General features: G+C 39.0%; 1 protein-coding gene across 4 annotated transcripts in view; it reads right to left on the bottom strand.

The window, feature by feature from the left end:
- The window catches only part of PARD3B (par-3 family cell polarity regulator beta), a 1,035,628-nt gene that overhangs the window by 318,205 nt on the left and 689,679 nt on the right, over window positions 1–27,744 (bottom strand). For all 4 annotated transcript variants that reach the window (XM_073807366.1, XM_073807365.1, XM_019939073.3 and 1 more), the window contains 2 exons: window positions 16,910–17,116; window positions 15,938–16,175 (listed from right to left, as the gene is read on the bottom strand). In XM_073807366.1, the coding sequence (XP_073663467.1) occupies window positions 15,938–16,175; window positions 16,910–17,116 (445 nt within the window). The remainder of the gene's footprint in view (window positions 1–15,937; window positions 16,176–16,909; window positions 17,117–27,744) is intronic.

Below are 27,744 nucleotides of genomic sequence, written 5' to 3' on the forward strand. Positions count from 1 at the left end.
TAGGTCAGTAAAAATACAGAATCAGCTTATTGAAATATTGGCCCAGCTAGACTTTCTTCCATCAACAATCGGTTGAGACACATTTTTAAAGCAGCAGCTTAAATGAATGGCTGTGTGTCTGTAATAGTTTTGACTTAAAATGTCAACTGTATTTGAGATGCCATGTGCATTTAATCAATGTCTCTATATTGTAAAATAAATATACTTCAGTGTGACTGCTGTGCCAGCCCTAAATCATAATTCACAAAGACTAGAACATCTCATCCTCTCTATTGACAGTCGCTAATGACAATACTGATTAAAATGGTATCTGCCTGCCATATTATTGTTAAACAGTCTATTAGAATTTCTACTGCATGCTATAACCTACCACTATTTCTCTTTATGTTGATACATCTCTTTTGGAATAAAACACGATAGATTTAAAGTTTAATACTGAAAATGCAAAACTTAAGAGCAGAGCTTATCAGTAGGTTTAACCTGTATTTCCAAATGAAGAGAGCTCCTTCTGTCAGAGATTCCAGTACTGAAAGGATTTGTTTCTCCCTTTCAGAATTAATACTTGAGTTTTTCAAAATGAAAACCTCGGATTAAAATAAACAACAACAACAAGAGAAAAAATATCAATTGTTATTTCAAAATCAAGTCAGCCTACTGAAGCATCTGCAAGTAGAAACTGATTCTTAGTTACTATTTTTAGAATAGATTTCTTAGAATCAAGAATTAACTCAGTAATCCATTGCTGAATGCATATAACGGGCAAGGCAGTGAGCAATAGCAAATTTGGTGTCAGATACGCCCAACACCATAGAGTTACTGGGGAAGGGGATTAGATAGAGTCCTACTAACCAGGATGGATAAAGGCTGGAGGAATCACACAAAGATACGGAGGATGCCTTAGAGAGGTCAGCAAACTAGTCTAGAAGTGGTCCATGCAGGCATATTCCATAAGCAGCACAGGCCATGGCAGTAAAGAAAACAAATGACAGGCGAATACTTGAAAGTCAGATAAGATGCATGAGGTTCAAAAAAAACTATTCTGAAAGTAGACATACGCGGCTAGGGATGGAGCCAGGAACGAGTGTTCTGGGTGTGACCTGTCAGAAATAACCAAGTCCCACTACACCAGGATTCTAGTCTAGGATGATAGGGTTCAAAGCGGGACCCACACAGGGTACTAGGCAATGGTACTAGGCAATGCTGCCAGGAAGACTCCAGAGTAAAAGCAATGAAGGCAGCACTTTGTTTAAGAGTCATGGTTACTCAGCTCCGTAGTTTACTGAGTTCTGTGGTGCGGCTACCAGATGCCCGAAGTGAAGAGCAATTACACAAAGCTGACCAGGGTCAGGGGAGAGACTACTGGTAATCTATTTCCGTGTTGCATTCAGGAGACTAGGACCAGGAGGAACCTGAAAACTGGGTTACATTTATGAGAAGACATGTGGGGAAGGCAAAGGGAGAAAAAAATGAAGCAAAGGCAGAGGTGCCTGGAAGAAAACAAAAATTCCTAAGACATGGATCTCACACTCAAAGTGATATAAAACCAATGGAAAATACCAAGATGATCCAGACCAATTCAAATGCAAGTCTAGAGTAATCAGACTTTTCCACAAAGTGTGTCCTGAGCATATTGAGATTGAGAAGATGTTGGGTGAGCTGGAGTTGGAAGGCTGACCAAACTGTCACGGGAGGGAGCTGAATCTGCCCGAGGGAGGGAGAATGACCTAGCTCGTCCCCACGTCTGCATTTGTTGCAGAGGTTCCTTGCCACCTATGCTCACTTTTAACAATGCAAGAACAATTATCTGTATATACGTTGAATGCTTAGGTTTTTGGACTACTCTTGTGTTTCTGTGAGTTTCTTCCCCGTTTCCCTCTACTCAAGTCACAGTATGAGAAAAGAAGTTGCCGTTGAAAGTAGTAAAACACAATTAAGGGGAGAAGGTAGAATAAATAGGAAAATATTCTGATAGCAAATTCCAATTAATCTGCCAAAGAGTCTTTACAAAAGTATGTCAGTAATCATATCACTGTTGATGTTAAATACCCTGGTAGATTGCCGATAACAAAGCCATGACAGAAACGTAGAGAAGGTGTCATGGGTAGTCTGGTGTACTGTCTCTGTCAAAGGTCTAGAAAATTGGTCCAAGCCACCTCTTTCATTTTACAGTCCATCTTCATCATAAAAACTGTTCCTTCACATACTTTGAAAATTCCAGGAGGCAAAAGGAAGGCAGAACAAATCTATGCTATTGATTTTCTACTATATATTGACTAGAGGTCAAATTTAAAGTGGAAAATTACAGTCCCTGGGGGAGAAGAAACTTATCAATGGGAGGAACTAATACCCAAAGCCCCAGAATTAGGGTTTTTACTGTTCACTGGTGATTTTGTCGGCAATCAGTCATAAACCGTTATTTCTGGTCCAGGTACCCTCCAGCTTTCTCTTGAGTTTTGAATTACATAATATTTTAAAGAATTCTTTTGTGGGCATGTGGAGGTGCTACTTTTAGTCATTCTCTGCTGAGACATCTGTACTTTGATTTCTGGAGCTATGTGGCTTTTTTTAGCTGCTAAGAAAGCCTTAGGAGGATAGACAGCAGCTCAGGTATAGACAAGCACAAAAAACTAAGACAATAGAAGGGTTCATTCCAGTTTTTTTTTCTTAATAGCTTCCGCTCTTTTATATATTTCTTTAATTTTTAGTATAAATATTTTAAATTTGTAGTAGTAAAAATAAAATTACTTTTAATTTTTGTTTTATTTTTCAAAGAATTTTATGACTATATAGTGGCATATAAACAAAAGATGGGGAGGGAAATTAGGGAATCATCAGATCTAACTGGGAATGCGGACTAGGGTGATCCACTGTCCCTATTTGCTTAAAAGTGAGGAGATTCCCGGGACATGGAGTTTTCAGTGCTCAAACTGGGATGAGCTGGTCGCCCCAACAGAGACCAAAGTACACACTGAATGTGAATATGTTTAAAGGCCAAATTTTTCATTTTGCCTCTAATTAGATTTTCTACTTTGGCAAGTTAAACGTTAATAGTCTTGGGCTAGTTCCTTCAATTCAGTGACAGTTCACCTTGTGAAACTGACTTGTCAGATACCAACCCTTATCTACGTCTACAGATACATCTATGCTCTAATCATTTTCAGTCAATGGCCAAGTAGTTGATAACCACAATGATAATTTATACACATACTGCAAGTGTATAAAAGTGTATCTCTCAGGCAGGTAAAAACTTCCATTGAAGAAGGCAGTTACACAGCTAAGTTTAGATATTGAGACATCTTACTTTCAATATTTTTACCGAGGACACTGCTAATGGTTTAACCACAGTTTTATGGGCTTCAGGGATGCTCTGGTTATTTAAAAGGAGCTTAGCAAATTTTATGTCACTTTAACAGAGCCCTACCACACTTTCAGGCAAGGTTGCATGTATCAAGAGAACACATCTGACTTGTTTACTGTGGTTATCTCCAAACTGAAAACAACACTTATTAGACAATCAATCAATATTTGTTGTATGAATGAAAGATGTGTCAGGAAAAAAAAGAAATCAAAGATTGGTTGCTTAGTCTCAACATGTTTGTTGTGTACTTAGCAGTGGCTTGGTCAATAGTATTGAATAAATTATTTCAAAAAAAAAGATTAGGGATTGCTCCGCTCAACCTAAAGAAGCAGTTTGGAATGAGATATTGAAAATCCATTTATTTAAAAAAGGCCTGGAGTTAGCTTTTTAGGGGTGGAGACATAGAGAGGGGCTGGAGGGTATAGAACTGAATTCCACCCATAATTACGGTCATAACCTTACAGTTTGGCTCTTAATCTTAAATCCTATTTTCTTTGTTAATAATTTCATATTTATGGGTCATCTTAATTAGATAGTAAATTTAAGTAAAGGGTTCATGTTGTATATCTTTTTCTGGGGTTCCCCAGAGTAGCATTTAATAGATACTAAAGTAATGAACTGACTGGCAAATTTTTTCATATCATTTTAGATGGAAATTCATCCTTCCTACTGTTAAAATACTTCAGGGAGGTCAATTCTACCACCTATTCAGAAACCTCATTCCAGTGCTTAACAACCATCTTCTTTTCTATATCTAACCTCATTTTTTTCTGACAGTGATTTTGGCCCATTTTCTCTAGCCCTGTCCTCAGTAGAGATGGTGAACAGCTGGTTACTATTACCAGTTAACTCATCCTTCAACTTTTTCTTCAAGCAGAAATTAAAATAAAAAATTAACACCCAATGCAGTTCACCCTTTTTCTTATTTTTGCACCGCTTCCACTGTTTTCATTATTTTCAATACTATTATCTAGAATTACTAAAGGGCACAGCACATGAATATCCAAATCAGTCTACTCCAATTAGCACACCATATAAACCAGTCAATCAGCAAAAGCTTATTAAAGGCCAACACAGTGAAAAGCATCACGAGGAAGTGCCTTTGCTTAAAGGAATTTACAATCCCACTGAGGACGAGACAGACATGTAAAACCCAAACTAAAAACCGAGTTGGCCTGTGGGGAGTACTAAGTGAGGAGACACGAACTATAGAGTTTTGATGAGAGAGACATGCAGGTCAAAGAAGGACTCATGAGGAGATGGGGCTTAAGGTGGGTTCAGAGCCTGGCAGGACTCAGAGAAGGAAAGGAGGTTATCCTAAGAGAGGGCGCCACCTTAGGGCTCCACAAACTCGTTTTGGGTAACAGTGAGGAATCTGGCTGGAGTGGTGGGTTTGCAGAAAGGAACAGGAAAAAACAATGATAGAAATATAAATTTGAATAAGAATACAGAGGGTACTGAATGCCAAATTAAATAATTTTCTGTTATAAGTTAGTAGTTCCCATATGGAGGTTCCTGGGATTGGATGCAACAAAACATCAGAGGGTCCCAGGCCCTAGCCTAGACCTAATGAATCAGAATCTCACGATAAGGTCCAGTGATCTATAACTTTAACAAGCTCTGTAGATAACTCTGGAGTACAGCTGGATTTTTGAGAACTACTAGGTAATTGGGAATCATCTCAGCTCTTAGAGCAAAACACTACTAATATTTTAAGGATGTGCTATATATCAGGTATTTTTCATGTATCATCTAATGTACTATTAGGTAGATGCTATTATTATTATTCCAATTTCACAAAAGAGGAAACTGAAATACGGACTAGTTGAAAAAATAACACAGCTGGGATTTGAACCTAAATAGAATGACTCCAGAGGATCTGCTCTTGGCCACTGTGCTGTATTGCATTTTAGGGCATGAGGTGTTCATTAAATATCTGCTAACTGAATGAATGAATGATTGGTACCTCTGTCTGGGATGAACTGGAATGAAGGAAGGAAGAAAGCAGGCAGATCGGTTATGTGTCTACTGAAGTCATCTAGTCATAGATAACAAAGACCATGATTAGAGTACGGCAGTGGAAATGGAAAAAAAAAAAAAAAAGGCCCAGATGGAAGAGACAACATTTTGCAAGTATCAGCAGGATTGCTGGCTGATGGAAGAATGAGAATGGAAAGAGGGAGGCATCCTGGATGTCACAGGATTCCTGGCAGTGCCTCAAACAGAATCAGGGAAGTCAGGATGAGCTCATGACTTAGATGGGTGAATGATGAATTAGATTTTAGACATGATGAAGCTGAGGTGAGGCCGGGCCACCGTGCAGAAATGACCGACAGCTAGCTGAAGAAACAAAACTGGACTGTCTCCAAACTCCTGATGGATGTTATTTAGCCTGGTTGAGATAATAGTTCTAGATGTGCAACCCAGTAATATTTGTATATTTTTATATCCTATACGTGTTTTTAATGGTTCTGGGAGGCCTCTTATTCTACGAGGAAAACAGGTACATTTATTATGCCAAAGGTTCAAGCCTTTTACCTTAATTATTAACCATCTCATGTTACTAAGTTGCTGTTTCATACATTGACTTAAGACATAAAAACCCAACGAATGGCAAAAATAAAGAACTATGGGTGTACGAAAGTATACACAGAATTATGGCTGGTGTCAGCGCATTTTTAAATGCTAACACAATGGTAGCAATGGTCAGGAGGGGTCTTGGTATTGTTACCAGTTCAAAGCCCGTCTGCAGGAAGGCTGTTTCACTTCTCCACGTCTTGTTCTTTGCTATTTACCACATTCATCTCCCATGCATCTGGAAGATGGATGTCAGTGAATTACACTGAGGTTCTCAGATAAAAGGTGCAAAGTAAAGAACTAATTCCATTTTTCTTTCAAGCAAATTATTAAATCTATACATGTCATTATCTAATAGTATTAAGTAAACATCCTACAAGGACATGACATTGTGCTGGACATGGTACAAAGCAAATTAGGCAAATACAGTCTCAACTAGGAACTTACGAGTGTTTATATATATGAATAAAACTGTTATTAATGTGTTTTGTTATTTAATATGAGTATGCAAATGGGCCCATTAGGAAATCCTTTGCATTTTATTAATCCAGCATCTTAAATGATTATATTTCACCTTAGATGCTAATGAAGTTTATTTATGAATGTGTTGCTTCCACTTTAGTGCTGGTGAAAGTTCTTTTTAGCATATCAATTTCTTTAAAAGTTAAGCCCATTTTTTTTTTCCACTGGACTTTTGTTCTGATCTGTTAACAGATCTAAACCTCATTATCCAAGAGAAGGAATGAGGTAAACGGGTCTATTCTTCTTCAGTGCTCTTTGGTAATCCCATTAACGTTAATGGGAGCTATGCACACATATTAAGAGGAGAAGAGAACCCTAATTAAACAAATAGCCTTTTGGTTGACATTCTATGTGATAATTTTTTATTGTGATAAGTATGAGAAAATTATCTTGCTTTGGACAGCCATGAACAGAACTACCGAGTAACCAAGTTTACATAGGGTAGGAGGGGAAGGCTATGAACAGCCATCAGATTTTAAAATGATTTTGAAAACAAGCTACCCATACATTTTTATACTAATTAACTCCATCAATGCCCCTCGCCCCTCCATTGAACACATACACCCCTCCAAAAAAATAAAGAACGATAAAGAAACATTTGCAGACATGCTTGACGGCTGGAAAAAAAAAATTAAAGTCAGACACCAAACAAACTGCATGCTGGGCACCATAGCAGCTCATTTGTCGGCGCTCAGCCTATCGAGTAGCCCATCTGTCTCTGGGTCGTCTTTTAGTTAAGAAATAAATGCCGACCAAGCAATCCTAAATTTGTTTGATCCAAATTTAATCTATACTTTTTAGTTACCATACTTGCATCTCTCTCCATCATTTTATACCCCTTGTCCTATTCATAGAAGCTCCCTCTCGGATTCTTTGCATTCTGCTGTTCACAATCTATTCATATTATGAGGCTAATTTTCCCCTCTGGTGCTTAGCTGCAAATGAACAAAAGCTAGGATGTATAATACATAAATATATAAATATTATCAGCGATCACACCACTGGGTTTAATGGAAGTCAATATCGGTATATTACACTCTCTACATTGCATTTCTATTATGGGCTCGACACTGCTGCTCATAAAAAGTAGCACTCTGAGTCCAGCCCTGTGATGGTAATAATGAAAAAAAAAAGGGTCATTGCTCTTCCCAACTCAAATGAAAAATTAAAATTGCTAGGCCACTTAGCTCAAAGGAAAACTGGCAAATTAACAAAACGAAGAAACGAAATATTCATGGCTCATACTGTGGAAGAGAAAGTAAATAATTTAAGATGGATTGTGAGGTGAGAAAATTCAGTTACCAAAGAGGCAAAAAATGAGGATAACTAAATTCCAGTGTGTTTTCATCTTCTGTTTCTTTTCCTCTGCAATCACAGATAGCCGTGGAGGACGGATGGCGGCACCAGGAAGTAGCCTTTGACATGCAAATTTATTTTTTTTGCCACAGTCATATATTTCTTTCAGACTCAATATCTGCAGGCATTTTACCCTGATCTGCAAGGCACTGTGTTTTCACTGTATTTCTATATCCAGCTCGAAGCTGAATTACGAACTTTGACCCACTTTGACTTTCATTTTTCATCTGAAATTTCATGTTTCCAACCGGCCTCTACTTCCTGAAACCAAGCACCTTAACGCTAGCCAGTGCTCGGCCTTTTGCCTTTGGGGAAATGACTGTTACGATTTCACTGGTCTGGTTACATTAGCTAGGTTACCCTTCATACCCATAAAATTGAACATTTTACAACCACTATCTAGAAAGAGGCAATGACAGGCATGGCTGCATTATACTTATTGTACACGAGACCTATAAACCTATAACAGCCATTATGGGATCAAGGTAAGGAGCAGAAATGTAGGACAGAGATGTCATGCTCCCTGGAGATTTAAGTATTCAGTCTATCTAACCTAATTTAAAAATCAAGTCAAAATGTATCTTTATGGGTAATGTATTATAAGACAACTTCCAAGGCAGTCCAGTGAAATAACTCTGAGCCATGCATTAGGAATATCAAGTCCAAAACCCATCCATACCTTCTGGCCTGAAATACTGGGAGAAGGAAAAAAAAAAGAAAAAAGAAGAAAGCAAAACAAAAAAACCTGATTCTCCATCTGAGTCCATTCTCCATTTGTATTTAGCAATAGAAAGTTTTACTGAATTAATTCAGTAGAAAGTTTTCCATCACCAAGTGATGAAATAACCTTTGAAAATAGTTCATGGTTACATTTAGAATGGGGTGACCCAAAGTTTATAAAATATAAATGATTGAATGATTTTAGTTTTATCACTACTTCTTAGAGTTTTACCATTACTTCTTAGAGTTTTACTATGCAAAATTGTCCAGGCTAAAGATAGCATGGCCACCTGAAATACATAATAGCAATTAGAGGAAAAGTAAAAAAAATCGAAGCAGAAATTTAGTGGGCTCCAAGTGAAAGGCAATATCTGATGGTTGGCTCTCTGGGGTGGGGCCTCGAGGGGAGACAAGAGGGGAAGTCTACCAAGCCAAGCACCACACTAATAGCCTTGCTTATAAAACTTCACAACCCGGAGGGGATGCGTTATTATCCCTAATTTACTGATGAGAAGACTGAGACTCAAAGGGATTAATGAAGGCCACAGAGTCTGTAAGGGGCAGATTTTCAATTCAGTTAAGAATTTGGTGGCAGTGATGTCTGTGCTGTTTGTGGTGGTGGTGGTGGATGAGGGTGTGTGTGTGTGTGTGTGTGTGTGTGTGTGTGTGTGTGTGTGTGTGTGTGTGTGTGTGTGTGTGTGTGTGTGTGTGTGTGTAGGAGTGTTCTTTTAAAAATAATTCACAGCAGATGTCATTATATAGAGTTGCCCTAGTTTCAATAAGATATATACAGGCAGATACCGCAGGTTCGGTTCCAGACTACGGCTGTGATAACGCAATAAAACAAGTCACACAAATTTTGTGGTTTCCCAGTGCATATAAAAGTTATGTTTATATTATACTGTGGTCTATTAAATGTGCAATAGCATTATGTCTAAAAAAACAATGTACGCACCTTAATTAAAAGATACTTTATTGCTAAAATATGCTAACCGTCATCTGAGCCTTCAGCGAGTTATCTTTTTGCAATAGTAACACCAAAGAACACTGACCGCAGATCACCATAACAAATAAATAATAATGAAAAAGTTTGAACTACTGCATAAATTATGAAAATGTGACACAAAGACACGAACTGAGCCAATGCTGTTGGAAAAACGGCACCAACAGACTTGCTCGAGGCAGGGTTGCCACAAACCTTCAATTGGTGAAAAATACAATGTCTGCAAAGTAAAATAAAGTGAAACACAACCAAACGAGGCATGCTTGTAGTATATTTGAGCAAAACATGGACGAAACATAGATGCTTTATACCATTTGCAAAGTTTAGAAATAAAAGTTGCTGCCTCTGTGTTTTAAAAAATACCTTTGTCATTAGGGTTCATGATTTAATTTTTTCAGTGTAGAAACTGAACCAGTGTATGCCTGACGTATACCTGCATTAGCTGAGTTAGGAAGAAATAATAAAGAATATCCAACTGTGGGGCTCCGAGGAGCAGAGTTAAATATAAGCAGCTGCAAATCAAGTTCACCGTTCAGATCACAGACCATGTGTCTTTAAAATGTTTACTTCAGGTGTGAAGTATCATCACTTCAAAATGATACTTCAGGTATCATATATACTAAAACATACACAATTTGGGTTACCTCTTTGTTATAACTTTACGTGAAACTGGTTTAAAAATAATCTTCCCATATTCATATGCTGCAAAAATGGAAAAAAAAAAAAAAGCAGGAATAAGGTGATTTGGCATTAGTACCCCAGCGTGCTAAGTTCTGATAACATATCTGCTGGAAATTCAGTGTAGCCTGTGCAGATGCACACTATATCAGGCTGGTAGCCAGTTACTGAGGGTGACGTGACACCATTCCTTCTGATTCTACCTTCTTCATAGCACCTACTAGAGCCTGAAATAATCTCATTTATTTTGAGTGAGTTGTTTATTCTCTCTCCCTCACTGGAATATAAATTCCATAAGAGCCATGGCCAGGAGGTCTTGTTCAGCACCATATAAATTGACTGTTGATTCCCTCGAGGCAAACATCGCACCACTCCCTAGGAAATTCATTGTTATAGATAGCTTACATGTTTTGTTTTTGGTTTAAACTCACTACAAGAAATTCAAAAGTCTTTGATTTTTTTCTTCCTTTGTGAAGATAAAAGAAGTACATTAAAGCAGAGATTTCCTGCTGTATGTCCAGTGCCTAGAACAGTGCTTGATGCAAAGTAGGCCTTCAATAAATGGTGTTAAATAAATGAAGAATAATTGTGAATGTGCTTGGCAAAGAGGAGGTATTCAACAATATTACTGATCAAATGAATATGGGCAAACATACTAAAATCAGAAATGAAATTCCGATTGGCAGGCTTTACTCTTTGTTCTTTGTTAATCCATTAAAAAAGGAGTTTCCTGGGCAGACCAAGGGTATAGAGAAAGATACCTGATCGCCATCAAGCCTTTCCATTTAGGGTCCAGAACAAGTTGATAGACCAGAGGTTTTCAAAGTGAGTGGTCTATAATATCAAGAGGAGACAATAGCTGCTATGATGTAAAGGAATGGATTTTAAACACAAATCTGTGACAGAATTCAGCTTAAAGAATATAAGGGTTGACAAGGTTATTAAATAATTGATAAATCAAGAACTGACTTTTGAATTTCCCACTCTAGACAGGGCAAGATTTTCTTAGCCAAAAGATATTTTTCTTCAGTGCTTAGAAAACATCTACTAGACCCCAGGAAGGCAGGGTAGGGCTGACAGCCATGGGGCTGTTTTTGGAGGGGTTTGAACTTCACCCTTTGGCTGCAAGGAGCCACTGGTGGTCTTTTCTACAGGGTAGGGTCATGAAGAATACAGGAAAGACATAATGGAAAAATGTAAGCATCTTGATCCTCTAAACTTCTCTTTCAACAGCAGGTAACAGCATACAGGGAAACTACCAAAGTTGGTAGGTTTTAAGCTGTGTATTTTTCAATATACAATAATTCAATAATTTCAATATACAATAATTCACGGCCTGTGTAGGAGCCATAGTTGAATCTACCAAGAGGTAATTCTGCAATCAACAAAACACATGCCTACTGGAATCAGACAACAGATGTAAAGATAGGAATTAATGAGACCCCCCATCATTTTTTCAAAACGACAGGAAGTAGGTTGAATGAACTGAGCTAAACTGTGCTACTACATGTCATCAACACAGAAGCGGCCAGTGAATATCAGAAAAGCACACAACACTTAGCTTCCCACAAGCAAGAGCAAAGCCACATCCAACTCCTCGAGATCCCTACAGCAATCAATCTTTTTTAAACAAGAAACTAAGTCAATAGCGTCTGAGCAACAGATGAGAGTTAAAGCAAAATCTGTTAGCTAATGGTAACAGCTATTGTGTTCTTTGTTGTTGAAAATGTGCAGGTAGCAGCGTCTCCAATACGCTCACAAACTCAGATGCAAAAGGCTATGGAAAACAGTTGCTATTTTTACACTGGAGGTAAAATCCAACACCACCTTTCGGATCTTAATTGTGCTTAAATAGTACAAGGAAACAAAATCCAAATTGCTAGATGTCTCAAGGATCTAGGACCTGTGATTTCTACCAGAGGAAAACACAGCAAATACTGGATGACAACAGGAAGAGCCAGCCCCGTATTCTGGGCAGTGGAGAATGAACCTGCCAAATCCCATCAACTGAAGTCAAATACAAAGTTCAGGCTTACTTTAATAATATTCTAGAAAATGGGATATGTGAAGCTCTAATAGTTTTTATATTTACAGACTAGCCAAATCCTTATAGCTTTTCTCCTTTAACACCTTAAAGAGGATTTTTTTTTACCTTACAAATTACCCTGATATTGTAGAAGTATTAATAATTATGATAATAGCTATATGGTTTTCTATTGATGATGCAAAATTTGCTATACACTTAGTGGCTTAGACAACAGAAATGGGCTGAAATTAGGGGTTGGCAGGCTGTGCTCCTTTCTGGACGCTCTCCAGAAAGAATGCATTTCTCTACTTTCCACCTTCTAGAAGCTGCCCACAGTCCCTGGCTTATAGCCCCTCCAATCACATACTGTATTTCTCTGTACCTTTCTTCCATAGTCACATCTTCTTCTTCCGCCTTTAAGGCCCCTTGTTATTACCTTGGGCCCACAGGGGCAAATTCAGGATAATCACCTTATCTTAAAGGTCGGCTGAAGAGCAACCTTAATTCCACCTGCAACCTCAATTCTCCTTAGCCATGCTATATAACATACTCACAGGTACTGCAGAGCGGGACATGAACATTTTTAGGGAGGCCATTATTCTACTTACTGCAATAATTTACATTTACTGAATGTTTGTTACTTGCCAGGCACTGTTCTAAGCAAGTTACTTGTAATTAAGCAACTATAATTCTCATAATAATAGTAGATTCAATTGTTATTCCCATTTTTCAGATGACACAGAAAGAGATTAAATATTACAATAACTTGCCCAATGTTACCTAGAGAGAAAGCAGAGAAACCAGGATTGGCATCAGAGTTACACATACAGAGTCTGCATTTTTAACCTCTGAACTCCATGACTGCAAAGGTGACTCTCATCTAAATATACTGCAGTTGTACGTTACCATTATTATCAAGGATGATTATCTAATAGCAGTCATAATAGTTACCCAGAATAAGGACAAGTTTAAAATTTTAAATGGCAAATGGAAATACAGAGTCTAAAGAGACCACCAGGAAAAACACCGTTTTTTTGAGGGGTATGTCCACTGGTGTTGATGTTATTTGTGTCCCTAAATGTCACTTTGTAGTTTCAAGGTCATATGTATGTACACACACACACACACACACACACACACACACACACACACACACAAACATTGAGAGAGAGAGAGAGAGAGAGAGAGAGAAAGAAAGAAAGAGAGAGAGAGAGAGAGAGAGAGGGAATATATATATGAATAACAGATATGGAATAGAACTTTCCATTTCTGTCTAAAATTTCAGTGGAATATCCCAAACTGAGAACATGTGATGACAAATACCACAAAGCATTCTTAAGAAAGACGTCTCCTAACGGTTTAATAAGAGGTGCTAAACTGGCCCATCAACTATCACCTCCCATCACTCACCTTCAGTCCATGGAACAGAAGGGTAGAGATTGAGAAATGGATTTTCTTTGCTGGGAAATTATAGGAGTAAAGGAAGTAATGGAAAGAGGTGCTTCCTCATCTCACTCCCAACAAAATAAGTAAGGGGGCAACGAGAAAACCCCTCAGAAAATTTGGAGGTAACTGTATAAAAGGAGACTGACATCCCATGTCGTACCTGTTTGCTTGGTGATCTGGAGATGCCAGGCTGGTTGGGGGATCTGTACGGCTGGTAAGGAGAAATGGAACAGTGGGAACAGGCTGCACTTCTATCATTTGGAGGGGCAAGAGTTTGGTAATTCTAGTGAGCCAAGCAGATGCTCTAGAAGGAAGTTGGACGAAAGCCACCTTAAGCTGACATCATCAAAGAAGTCTACCAGCTGGCTAAGGAGGCTCCAGAGTTGTGCTCCCTGAGGTCAAAGGGTCTCAGGAAGTCAACGGAAAAATAAATCTCCTATACCAGTGATTGGTGCAGTAAGGAGCCCCCTGAAAACTCCACAGAAGTGGCCCACAAAGAGCCCCAACTGCCAGATTACACCAGATACAGGCCTTTGTTTTAATAAAGTCCTTCCCTTCCCTTTGTCCCAGAGACGGAGAACCAGAAGAATGTGGAATCCTGCACACTGTAGGGCCCTCTCTAGGGCTGAGCCCTGCGGGGCCGGGAAGAAGAAAGCGCTGATTAACATCAGATGGTGCATGTTAGCCCCTGACAAAGAGGGTGTTTTAACATCCAGAAGTGACCAGAAAGCCATCAGCCAGGAAACTGAGATGTCATCAAATCATGGACATTCTGACAACACCAACAGGGTGTATTTGAAGGTAGCTGTAGGAGAAGAAAGAAAGTTGTTTTCTGATTGCACCCTGCTGAGCTATGCCTAGTCAATGGACTGACTGCCTATGACACCTTGTCTCTCAATCCCACTGAGTTAGACGGCAGTATACTAGCCTCCTTTGGAAAGTGAGGAAAGCAAGGCTCAGGGAAGTTAAGTAACATGTGCGATGCCCAGCAGCTTGTGTATGAGGGTCATGGGTTCAGATCAAGGCCCTCTGACTCCAGATGCGATGACATCTCCACTGCACCTCACTGCCTCTGACGACTAATGTGCCCACAGACCTGGCCATGGGCACACCTAGAATCATGGGGGGTGGGGTGGGAGTGGGGTTGTGGTTCATCTAACCTGTCTTCTCTAATTCAAAGGCGGTGTTCTAGAGGTCACAGTTGAGGATTCCCTCACCTCTTGCTTTCCCTATGTTGATGGAAGAAGCCTTTTCTTTATCCACATAATGCTTTGGTACCTAGGGCTATAGGCGTAGCCCATGCCTCTACCAAGTGTTGGCTTTTCTTTGACATACATTTATGACAGCTTCCCGTCATCACCATGAGCATCAGGAGCCAACCAAGTGGCTCCTCCTGCCTCTGCAGGAAAGGATCAAGCACAGTCAGCAGTTAAGATTGTTAGGCATCTACATATGACCCAGCAATCCCACTCCTGGGCGTATATCCAGACAAAACTATAATTCAAAAAGATACATGCATCCCAATGTTCACAGTAGCACTATTCACAACAGCCAAGACATGAAAACAACCTACATGTCCCTCGACAGATGAATGGATAAAGAAGATGTGGTACATATATACGATGGAATACTACTCAGTAATAAAAAGGAACAAAATAATGCCATTTGCAGCAGCAACATGGATGCAACTAGAGATTATCATACTAAGTGAAGTAAGTCAGAAAGAGAAAGACAAATACCATATGATGTCACTTATATGTGGAATCTAAAATATGACACAAATGAACTTATCTATGGAACAGAACCAGACTCACAGACATAGAGAACAGACCTGTGACTGCCAGTGGGGTGGGGGGAGAGTGGGGGAGGGATGGATTGGGATTAGTGGATGCAAACTATTACATACAAAATTTATAAATAACAAAGTCCTACTGTATAGCACAGCAAACTATATTCAATATCCTGTGATAAACCATAATGGAAAAGAATATAAAAAAGAATATATATATGTGTGTGTGTGTGTGTGTGTGTGTGTGTGTGTATAAAATTGAATCACTTTGCTGTACAGCAGAACTTAACACATTGTAAATCAACTATAATTTAAAAAAAGATTTTTTAGGCATCTAGCTGAAGAGGAGGGAAAGCTTGCATTTGTTTTTTTTGAATGCACACAAATGAGTGATTTCATCAGCAGAAACAAAACAAAATAAAATAAAACCATCCCAACTTTGCCTTCAAAGCAGGTCCCTACCTCAGCATGGCACCAAATCCCTTCCTCTTTATTTTCCTTTCTGGATCTTCATTTCCCTCTTTCTGCTTTTTCACCTTGACTTTGAATTTGCCCTTTTCCTTCTTCTTCTCCTTTTCTTTCGGTTTTTTGACTTTCCTGGCTTTATTTTCTGCATTCTCTAGCTCAGAGTTCCCCTGAGGGGCAGATTCATAATTCAGAGCTCCTTGGCCAGAGTGAGAGCTCTTATCAGACAGACCATCTGTACAGAGAAAAAAATCAATACACATGGTCAGGGGCACTTACTGTTAGTATCTCAAGAAAAGTTAAAATGTAAAATACAGAATAATGAATAAAGGCACTCCGGAGTTCTACCCTGCCACGAGGCTACGTGTACCCTTTGAAGAGACAACTGCCTAAATCTGGTTACTTCAAGCAAGGTTTGCTGCTGGGAGTGGGGGACATTGGTTGCTTAGCCAGTAGTATAAAAGGTTTGATATGTGATGAAACACTGATCTCTCTCAAAGCAGCTTGTTAACCTTGATCAGCTCAGAATGCCGATGTGCTGGGAAACAAACAGGGTGAGTTTATTTCCAGGAGAAGTTTTTGAGTCCAGCTATAACCGGACTGCTTCTACCCAATTAAAGCAGTCAGTCCTCGTGTTGAGGCTGCATCTAATGACTTGAATAATAATGTCAAGAGATGCATACTTAGTGCTCCTGCCCTAAGGGTAAATGACAGTTGGTCCTTGTAGGAAATTGAAGGAGAACATTTCTTTGGCGGTTGCACTGTAAAATAAATCACATGTTGCGTTATCTAGTTCCATGTTCGTTAAGCCAAAGGGCAAAACATATCAGGGAAATGAATTACTTTTAATATCAAAAATATAATTGTGACCTTAAATCACTTTTCTCTGTACTTAAGCACCCATTCTTGCCTATGATTCGCAGATAATAAGGAGAGGAAGAAACCATTTCAGCAAGCTCGTTGCCCTACCAGCTTCTAATTCTTCGGGTCCATCGTAAGATTTGTCAATGGCTGCTCTGAAGCTCTCGTTGCAGCCTCGGCCACGGACCACGTGCGGCCGGGGCCGGTGGAAGGGAAGTTCGTTCTTCCTGACCTCGGCAACTGCAGTCTGCAGGCTCTCCAAGGAGCTGGACTTTTTCAAACCCAGAGTTGGACCGAAATCTTTGCTTGGAGAGTCTGGAAGAAAAAAGGGCAAAAGGTCACCCTTCCCCTAATGAGGCAGTGGGGTGGAGTGGGAAGGCTTGTTGTTGTTCTATCTCAAAAAGGGAGGAGGGGGGTTAAATGGGTGGGACTTGGTGTTAAACCCCAGCGTTGCCGCTTTTTGTGACTTTGAGCAAGTACTTTGACTTCTCTGAGCCTTCGTTTCCTTTTCTATAAAGTTGTGGGAAGATTTAAAATGATATGGCATATATAGAAATAAATATGCATACGTATATATATACATGCACACGTGCACACACGTATACATGACTCTGAAAGGCTATAGCAGTCTGCAGAGATTATATGTATATATATAATACATATATATATATACATATATAATGTATATATATGTATATAATATGTATATACATATACATATATATGCATGAGCGTGTGTACATGCACACACACACAGTTGCACACACATACAGAGCACCTAACAGTGTTTCTCTCACAGTTCTCATTCCAAGCGCTCCCCTACATTGTAGCTTTTATTATCTCCAACATTGTTTTTATAATTATTAAGTAATGTATTATGCACAGAAATCAAAGAGCATTGAAGTGATTGTAATTTTTATGGTTAAACACTTTACCATACTCTAGCGCTCTTACTGTACGGTGAATGCAATTTTTTTAGTTGATAAAGCAAAGCAAGAAAGAAAACAACTTTTCTGTGTCAGTGCTTACTGTTCCAAATGTATTTCTATTTGGGTATCTAGGAAAGAGGTAGTTTTCTTTATATGATATAATATTCCAAAAGAAAAACTAGGTGAAGTTGAATAATGTGTGTTCTGATACGTAATATTTTTCATTTGCACTGTTTGTCTTGCCCTGTCACCTGCCCCTTTTCACCCATGCCTTGACCCCCATTCCCACCCACAGCCAGGCCCCTAGTTGTCCGTAACAAGATTAGGCTATATAAATACCAGCAGCACAAGGATTATTTTAAAGATGGAGGGAATTCTAGCAGGGCTCTTTTCCACCAGGGCCAAAGCTCATGATACTGTCCAGTTACAAAGATTACTGCCATGAAGGGGTTATACGTACATTTCTGGAAATAAACTACTTTGCAGTTTTTTAGTAGATACAGATTGAGTACATATTAAGGATTGTGTACATACAGTACCTACTTCAATGCCTAGCATATAGTAAGGCTCAGTAAACAGCCCTATCTTTTCTTACTATGATCAGTATTTTTGCTTCTACTAATGCTGCCATCATGAACATTATCACTAGGTAATACAAGGAATACAAAAGAAGTACAACAAAGGTATAATGACTATATAGACACGCATAAAGTTAAAAAAACAAAACACACCCTCCCATATATTGTGAATATGTTAAAAATAGTCAAAATAATGACAATAATGCTAATAACTAATAATGCAGAGAGTGCTTAGCCCTGTTCTAAGTGCTTTACCTAACTTACCCTAATCCTTACAGTTGTGCTACTGCCAAAATTGTTCCCATTTTACAAATGAGGAAACTGAGGCACCGAGCAGATAAATACCTAGTCTAGAGATACACACTTAATAAGCTTCAGAGCTGGGAACTGTCCTCAGGCAGCCTAATTCCGCCTTTTCTGCTCTGTACTGTCTAAAGTTGTACTTGATCTCCACCCTCTACTTGACTATGGTCAAGCTACTTAAAATGGCCTCTAGTTTCCTCATCTCTAAAGTAAGACCCTGAGCCTAATCAAGCGGACAAAATGCAAAAACTGGATGTTGTTTTACAGTTTCATCATTAACTTACAGGAGGCAATTTTGCACTTTGAACAATATACATGATGACAATAAACATTACATTTTTTTTTTTGCGGTACGCGGGCCTCTCACTGTTGTGGCCTCTCCCGTTGCGGAGCACAGGCTCCGGACGCGCAGGCTCAGCGGCCATGGTTCACGGGCCCAGCCGCTCCGCGGCATGTGGGATCTTCCCGGACCGGGGCACGAACCCGTGTCCCCTGCATCGGCAGGCGGACCCTCAACCACTGCGCCACCAGGGAAGCCCAACATTACATTTTATAGGCAACAGTGCATCATTAATAAATGCAACAGAGATGGGACTAAGCAAAAAAAAAAAAAATTATAAGAAATTTCAGGGACAAATTTCAGGTGCTACTTGCAAATCATAAATAGTAAGAATACATCATTACTAAATCCAGAAATAGGCATGTTTCTTATAGTCCCAGGAAGGAAGGTAAGTGGAAGAAACAGAAACTGAATAAGATCATTTCTGACAAGAAAACAAAAAGCAACATAGAGGCTCGGGGTATTAAGGCAACAGTAGAAGCTTTGGAGTTCACAGAAAATATTTTACACCATCACTCCCTAGGGATCTGACATGAAGTTTGGTGAAAACATGAAGATGAAAACTATCTGAGAAAGCCTAGTTCCTCTGTCAACAATAGTAACCATCTTTTATTTATTAATTGCCATTCAGGAGATTATATTAGAGCCCAAACTGTAAGTATTCACGTCAACCTTTAGCAATAAATTCTGGGGAACATGAAAGTGAATAAATCATCCAAGACATAAGGCATGTTATGTAAAAGGAGCTCATCTAAAGCTCAGCAAGAAGTCATATTTGAGAAGGAACAAATACACTGTTACCCATTCAAAGCAAACTGAACATTAAGGATTCATGGGCTTTGCAGGATTAATAGAGCCAGCAAGTAATTCACTTTACATAAATAGAAGTCACAAATTAGAAGTGTCAACTAATGTTGGCCAAAATTGTAATCTAGCTCTACTGGATTCAGTACATAGTAACACTAAAAGCAGAAAGGCGATTGAGTCTTGGTTACAAATGTGGGCTCAGGGATTTTCAGGCTTGAAAACAACTTTCTTATTTATTTCTAGGGAGTAAACAGGATATAGTGGTGGAAAAATAAAGACTGATGTTAGAGAGGAGGATCTGAAATCAGGAAAGTCCTTACCAGGACTTACAGGTGCACTGAACTGACTGAATTGAATCTCCACATGAAAAGGACCTTGACTAGAGTTCACATTTCCTTCACATGTCCAAGGCTTCTGAGGGAAGGTCCAGGTTACTGGTTCCGAGGGACTGTTATGTCAACTGATGGCATCGGCACTAAATGTCAACAAAACACTTGGAATAAAGCGTTTTACCGCACAAAGATCCTAAGTGGGCACAATCAACTGTCACAGTCAGTCCCCCTTCCCTACCCCTATCCTCACCAGTTCCAGCTTAGGTTGCCATTGCGTTGGAAATTCTGTAGCTTTCAGAATGGGAAGATTCACTATTTTAGCCTAACCATTTATACAAATCATGTTGTTTTCTAGGCTCCCACTACAAGCAGAGGTCTCTCTGAAGGGATAATAGAAAGCTCTGTCCTACTGAAGTCATCCCCAAGAGTGAGGACTCCTCACATTTTCACCTGTAGCTGATGTGATATTGATCGTGGCTGATTTTAAGCAATTACCTGAGAGAGCAATCTTTGAATACCACGTGTTATCAGTCACAAGGTGGTCTGTGTCCAAATTTGAGCGTTTACTTGTCCCATTTGGAGTATCTACAGAACTAATCTGAATATGATTTTTCAACAGTTTCCAGGCCAGTTTAGGTTAGTTGCAAATGCCAAGAAATAAATCTTTTCACAAACTTTACTAGCATGACTTTATTTTTTAAATTTATGACTTCTATGTTCAGTGACCATGTTCTCTAAGATCCAGATAAACTTATCTTCCTGTCAGAAACATGAAGTTGACATTCACAAATTTCTTGAAACAAATGATACAACGTTTATCAAAGGTACTAAAAGAGGGATCTTGCATGATAAAAGTTATCCTCAAAATGGTATAATGAAAATATTCTTAACGTTCCACGTGCCAAATTTTTCCTTAAAGTAAAAGTCTCATAAAGAAACATCACAGAAATAATTGTTTTAAAAGATGCTACAGCATTTTTGAAGATTCGCCTGTTCCCAAATGAAGGATTGGCTTGACGTGGTCCTGGAAGCCTTCCCCATACAGAGTCGAGGGAAATTTCAACCCTCAGACACATCCACTGCTCCCCACCATCCAGAAAAATACAGTGTTATGAAGAAACTGAACACTCAAGTCTAAAGACTTAAGGGATTCTGCCACCATTTCTCCCATGTGCATGAAACAAGTGGGGAGAAGGGCAGTACAGAGCTACTGTCAAGGTGGAGAGGGACCTCTATAAAACAGAGTCAAACCACTGAGAAACCACTGCCCCAGCCTTTCTAGGTAGAAAGTCCCACTTCAACAGACTATAAAACAAAAGGTCCCTCCCGGAGGATCGTTTGGATGTGGACCTCAGTTCTTCTGACCCAGTCTTGGGTTCCTGCCTCTGCCCTATAGCTGAGAACTGCTGTTGGTTCCCTGCAAGGCAGGTGATTAGAATAATAGAGAATAAAACGGTCTAGAGAGTAGTGATTAATAGTGAATGGTGAATAGTGAACGGTCTAGTGATTAATAGTGAAGTGGAGAGACTGTGGGACATCTAACACCCTCCCACTCTGCCACTTATTTCTTGAGTTATTAACCTTCCTGTGCTTTCCACTTCCTAATCTGTAAAATTTGGATAAGACGAGGATGGGAGAGCGTCTGGCATGTAATAGGGACTCATAAAGCATTAGTGATGATGATTGTCACTGGTGCTTTTGTATCAACTCTAAACATTTGAGTAAGTGGAGGTCTAGCACAATTTATTTGGTTCAATCTGCCACTGCATTTTAAAATACAACTATTCCTTCTGCAAGAAGCTGAAAAGGGCTCTATAAATAAATACCATCCTTCCTTTTTTATTCAAAAGTTAAACTGACTTTTTTTTCCCCAGACAACTCCTTACAGCTTTTTCTTCTGAAATAAGGTATATATATCCATCTGTTCATCACATACAGAGGCTATTCTTGGGAAGATTAATAGTGGAGTCTTGGATGCCCTTCCCCTTAGGTTATAATCATTTAATTAGTCTGAGATTTCATTGGCAATGTTTGAACTTCCCATTCTAGCATTAAAATCTTGCAATAAAAGAATGCCTTAATCCAGAAGACCAGTAATTGGATCATCCATTATTGATGAGATTGCTTCCAATACATTCTTATTAAAACATAAAGAATTATTTGGGGGAAGGTATTCACTTTCATATACGTGGCAAGGTTTCCTCCAAGGTAGAGCTTTATAATTAACAAATACTCATGATAAATTAACAATAAATAATGTATTAATTTGCAAATTTCAATAACATTGATGGCCCTCAAGGCACTTAGTGAAAATTAATTATGTTAGAGCCCCTCCCCCTAAAATAAAGGAATTGTGCGCAGTAGTAAACTGGGGATCAAAATGATTGCAACGCTATCCGGGGGACACAGCATGAAACTTGAGAAGGCCATGAATTCGTCAAGATAGCTTGCTTTCATTAACAATTGGGCCTTGCCGTATTGTGAGCAATGCACTTGGGCAAATACAATAGAAATGCTCTCCTTGCTTCATGGGGAGTTGTGATGTGAAATTAATAGCCTTAAAACTCTTTGAATGAAAAATTATTACAACTTCCAACTAGGAAGTCACAACGCCACTTTATTCTCCAACACATCTCACTGTCTTTTTATTTCAGATTACACTTACTGAAAATTTTGATTTTTTTTAGTAGTTTCCCCTAGAGGCAAAATGTCTTATGTGCTTTAATAGATATCACTGCAAATCCATTAGCCCCAATTCCCCATAATATCCAAATGTATAATTTCCCAAATTATGTTATCTGTTAACTGTGTCCATAATGGGCCTAATTACCTTCTTGCCTATCTCAGTATTCCAAATATTGATCATCATTCCAAGCTTATCACAGTGCCCTGTTTCCTATTCATGTACCATAGGGCATAATGTATCTGGTTTATACATTATCTGCTGTCATTTGGGTCTCAGTTCTTTTACTGGCAATCTCCAAGTTCTCTAGGAGCAGAGTTTTTTTTCCTTTAAAAGTCTCATATATCCCAGGGTCTTTTCCTGACATTCGTGTCAAAATGTTCAGAACTTCTCATTAAGATTCATATATTTGCATAATCTTTCCTACTCTGTCTCCAAACATTGTCTATTTTAAAGTGAAAAGATATAGAGAAAATTACGGGAAGATGAGGTGAACAAATACAACAAATGCTTTGATTGTAAGTGTGGGCATGGCCCTCCAAGTGATTTCAAACCTCTGCTAAGTGCTGCTGTACACCTTAATTTTCTTCACTAAAAATTCCCTCTTTTATAAATTGAAAGTCAAAATCTGATGCCATATTTTGGTTTCTTTCCTGAACTCAAATTATATCCCACAAATGTAATGAATAGTGAACATATTACACCAAAATATTCTCATGACACTTTTTCTTTTACTCTTTAGTTTGTGGATAAGAAAATGGACTCTGTGGTTCAATTTAGTAGGGAAACACTTTTTCAAAATATATTTATAACCATATCTCTGGGTAGGTTCTGTTAAGGCAACTGACGGACTCAAACCTAATGCCAGTAGACTAGTTTGTTATAATCTTTTGTTTTCCCTCTCTCTGCCTTATCAGGATAACTCCACTGGGTCAAAAACACCACCACCACCCCTCTAACTGGTATTCAAGCTAATAATTAATTTAAAAATTACATAAATAACATTGGTTTCTGGAAGGGAAATGTGGCTGCTTAAAGAAGGAAAAAAAAAAACCTTTTATTATTTAAGTGAGGGGGAAAAAAAGAAGACTCACTTGAGAGTCATATAAACTGAGTAAAGAGGCCAGCTTTCCTACCTGTGGAATGGGATCAGTAGGACTGATGAATGCCACCTACCATTTTCTTAATCTTGTTGATCTTTGTATTGTCAGCGCAGAGAAGTACTAAATAAATGTTTGTTGTAGGAATAAAGGAAGGTGCAAGGAAAGGGTAGTTACAGGATGAAGACGGCCCTGTTCTCCAGTGCTGTGAGGCTGAAGGGAGTTTATGGGGAGAAGCACACCTCACGATTGCTTCACGCCCTCAAAGCCCACACACAGCCTCCTGTTCTTCGTTAATATGACCCTTAGGTTTTCTTGTGTCATTTCCAAGGATTTAATCATTTCTGCCCTACCTACATTTACTCACTCATCTTCTCTATGTTTTGCCTTTTTCTACGACTCATTCCGTTTGCTTAACGTCTCTGTGACATTAGCCTTTTCTATTTTCCCCTCCTTATGTGCACTTTGAATAGTCTTATTTTTACCCACTGCCCAAAACACCCTTATTTGTCTTCCAGCTCTTCCTTGTATGTCTTGGTAACAGGCTTTTCATTCTGAACACAAATTGTTTCAGTGATTTTTTTTTCCCTCCTCATTCTTTTTACCACTTATTCTTTGTACTGCTTGCTTCAACAGCACCTCTTTCTTCTGCTTTTGAATGTCGAGCAGTTTATATATTATACAGCGTGGGTTGTATAATGCCATACTCTCAAGATAAAGTTACTAAAAAGAATTCTAATAAGTTTCTTCACAGACCATTAGCATAACAAAAAGTCAAACTGACTGATTTCTTGGATGGTATCCACATGAAGACATTTTTACAGGATGTAGTATAAACTGGGTACCTCTATTTTTTTAGGGCCAAAAATTATTTTCATAATTTTTGCTTTACTCTTTTTTCCCCTTTTTTTTTTTTGCGGTACGCGGGCCTCTCACTGTTGTGGCCTCTCCTGTTGCGGAGCACAGGCTCCGGACGCGCAGGCTCAGCGGCCATGGCTCACGGGCCCAGCCGCTCCGCGGCATGTGGGATCTTCCCGGACCGGGGCACGAACCCGTGTCCCCTGAATCGGCGGGCGGACTCTCAACCACTGTGCCACCAGGGAAGCCCTCTTTCTCCCCTTTTTATAGCTAACTGACTGCATTATAAAGAAAAAACAAAACAAAACTTTGAATTTTCAATTACTCAGTATTTCCAGAAATGATAGAAAGTAAGGTTTTTCAGTTTTGAATAACAACAATATGAATATTCAGTAATACGAATAACAATCTCTTAAGAGATATGCTTTAACCTAGGTTTCAATCTACCGTTAGAGTGTCAAGCCATAATCAAGTCAGCCATCAATGAGTGTTTACTGAGTATTTTTTGTCACTCAGAACTGTGCTAGGTCCTAAGAGGAATAGAAGTATAATAGTAACTAACATTTTCCTGTCGCTTTATAATTTATAAAGTTCTTTCCTGTATAAAATGAGGATACACCTTACACAACTGATCTTACCCAAGTTTAACTGTGTTTTCATGTCCAGAGAGAGCTACAAAGAAAGTGAGGAGGGAGGAAGGGCAGGATAAAATAAGTAATAAGAGCAATTTTACTCACCATTACTCTCAATGAGAATGTGCCCCAGCGTGAGTGTGTGTCTAGGAGAGACTGAGAATCAAGAGAAATCAACTGTTCCTGTGAGTCTCTGATTTTTCCTTTTTAACCCTGGGTAAACATTTTATTTTTGTAATCGAGATATAATTGACACGTAACACTGTGTAAGTTTAATGTGTGCAATGTATTCGACACATACATATCTGATTCTCATACGTATTTATATTTGATACATGTATATATTGCACAATGATTGCCACAATAAAGTTAGCTATTGCCTTCATCTCCTCACATAATTAGCTTTTTGTGTGTGTGTGATAAGAACATTTAGGATCTACTCTCTTAGCAACTTTCAAGTATATGGTACAGTACTGTTAACTACAGTTACCATGCTGTGCATTAGATCCCCAGCATTTGTAACTGTAAGTTTATAGCCTTTGAGCAACATCTCTTCTCGGTTTCCCCATCACTCAGCTCCTGGCAACCACCATTCTATTCTCTTTGTCTATGAGTTTGGCTTTTTCAGATTCACATATGAGATCATACAGATCTCGAGAACCATTCCTGAGAGGCAGTGCCTTACTACTATGTCTTATGTAAATTTCAGAAGAACCACTCAACTCAATACCCTTCCAATTCCTCTCTTAAATCCCCTGAGTTGGCAGACAAGAAAAGCTCGGCCACTGACTTGGCCAAGATGCTATGTCTGGACAATTCTTGAGCTAAAGCTCCTGCCAAATTCTTTGATGCCTCAGACATAAAAGATAAGGCACCTGCTTTCCTCCAAGATGCTATAATCCGAGTGCAGAGCAAAGATGAACACATGCAGTGATAACACCAGAGAATGTAGAGCAGTCCCTGACGTTTGTGAAGTACCCATCTGAGGGCAATATATCGCCAAATTCTAGAAAATAAAAATGTTTGACTCCTAGCTTTCTCTGGAATTATATTTCCAATGGGGAACATGTTATCTCTTCGTTCCACCAGTTAACTAACTCTTCAGCATCCACTAAAAATTTAATCTTTAAAGCAATACCTAATGCAAGCACAGGTTTTGGCATCAGACTGCTTGGATTTGCGTTCTAGCCCCACCTCTGCACTAACTGTGTGAAGCTGGATGAGGCTTGTACCTCTCTGTGCCTCCCTTGCCTTATCTGTAAAAGAGGGATAATGATAGCACATCCCTTGCAGGGTAGCTAGAGGATTATCTCATGATGCCTGGCACACAGTAAATATTTAGTAAACATTAGTTTGTACCATATGTCTTCTTGCATGAGCAATGTTTACACTCATTAGAAGGATTATCTCCAGCCAACAGAATGCCAGGAGCATTTGTTTCCACATCCATACACTGTGGGCCTGAGTCATCATTAGCTTTGAATTTTCACTCTTTATTCAAAACTTCTACTTTTTTGTTTTCTATTGTTTAACAGTCTTCAGCACTTTTCAAATCATCTTCTATACATTTCACTTCCTTCAATAGCCCAAATAAGTTTATTTCTTACAGAGGCATTTTCCAAAGAGAAACCAAGTGTTAAAATCACTTGATGAAAATAACCATGTCTGGGACAGCAAGTAAAGAGCTGGTTAGTTTCTTTCGCCAGCCAAGTGACTCCTCTCCCTCAGAGCAACCCATGACACCATCAACAAAATGACAAACCAGACAAGGTCATAAGGCTTTTGGGATCATTAGTCAATAGGCATCTCTGTGAATGATAGAGCTGAGAACACTGACATACGGCAGAGGTCAGGGCTGGAGTAGTTTAGACTTGGGGAAGTCCAGAGAAGAGAAAGCACACTGTGATCCCAGGTCAAAGGATAATAAGGCTTCATGAATGAAGCAGGACTTGTCCTTGAAGATGGATCAAATACACGGGAAAGGTAGGAGGTAGACAGTCACTCTACTGCCAGGGAAACGTATGAGGAAAAGTCCTGACATGTCTGCTTGGTAGTGGGTACACAGGATGGAGGACCAGCAAGGGAAAACTGGGGATTGGTGGGAAATAAGTGTGGGGACAGAGGAGGAAGAGAGATATGAAGGGTCTCAAAGTTAAGAAGGTGAGACTCAGAGCAGGGGGCAGTTGGAAGCCTTTGAAAGTTTTTTTACCTGAGGAATGGCTTGATGATATTGTTATTTTGAGAAAAGATAATTTGGAAGAAATTTATAGGACAAATTAGAAGAAAGACTGAAATCATATAGCAATGGAGCCCCCTGCTTATAAAATACCTTGCTCTTTACTTTCTTCCTTCTTACAATTGCAACTTCAGGCTTTTGTGAA

Source organism: Tursiops truncatus, chromosome 7, assembly GCF_011762595.2.
Source record: "Tursiops truncatus isolate mTurTru1 chromosome 7, mTurTru1.mat.Y, whole genome shotgun sequence".
Classification (NCBI taxonomy): Eukaryota; Metazoa; Chordata; class Mammalia; order Artiodactyla; family Delphinidae; genus Tursiops; species Tursiops truncatus.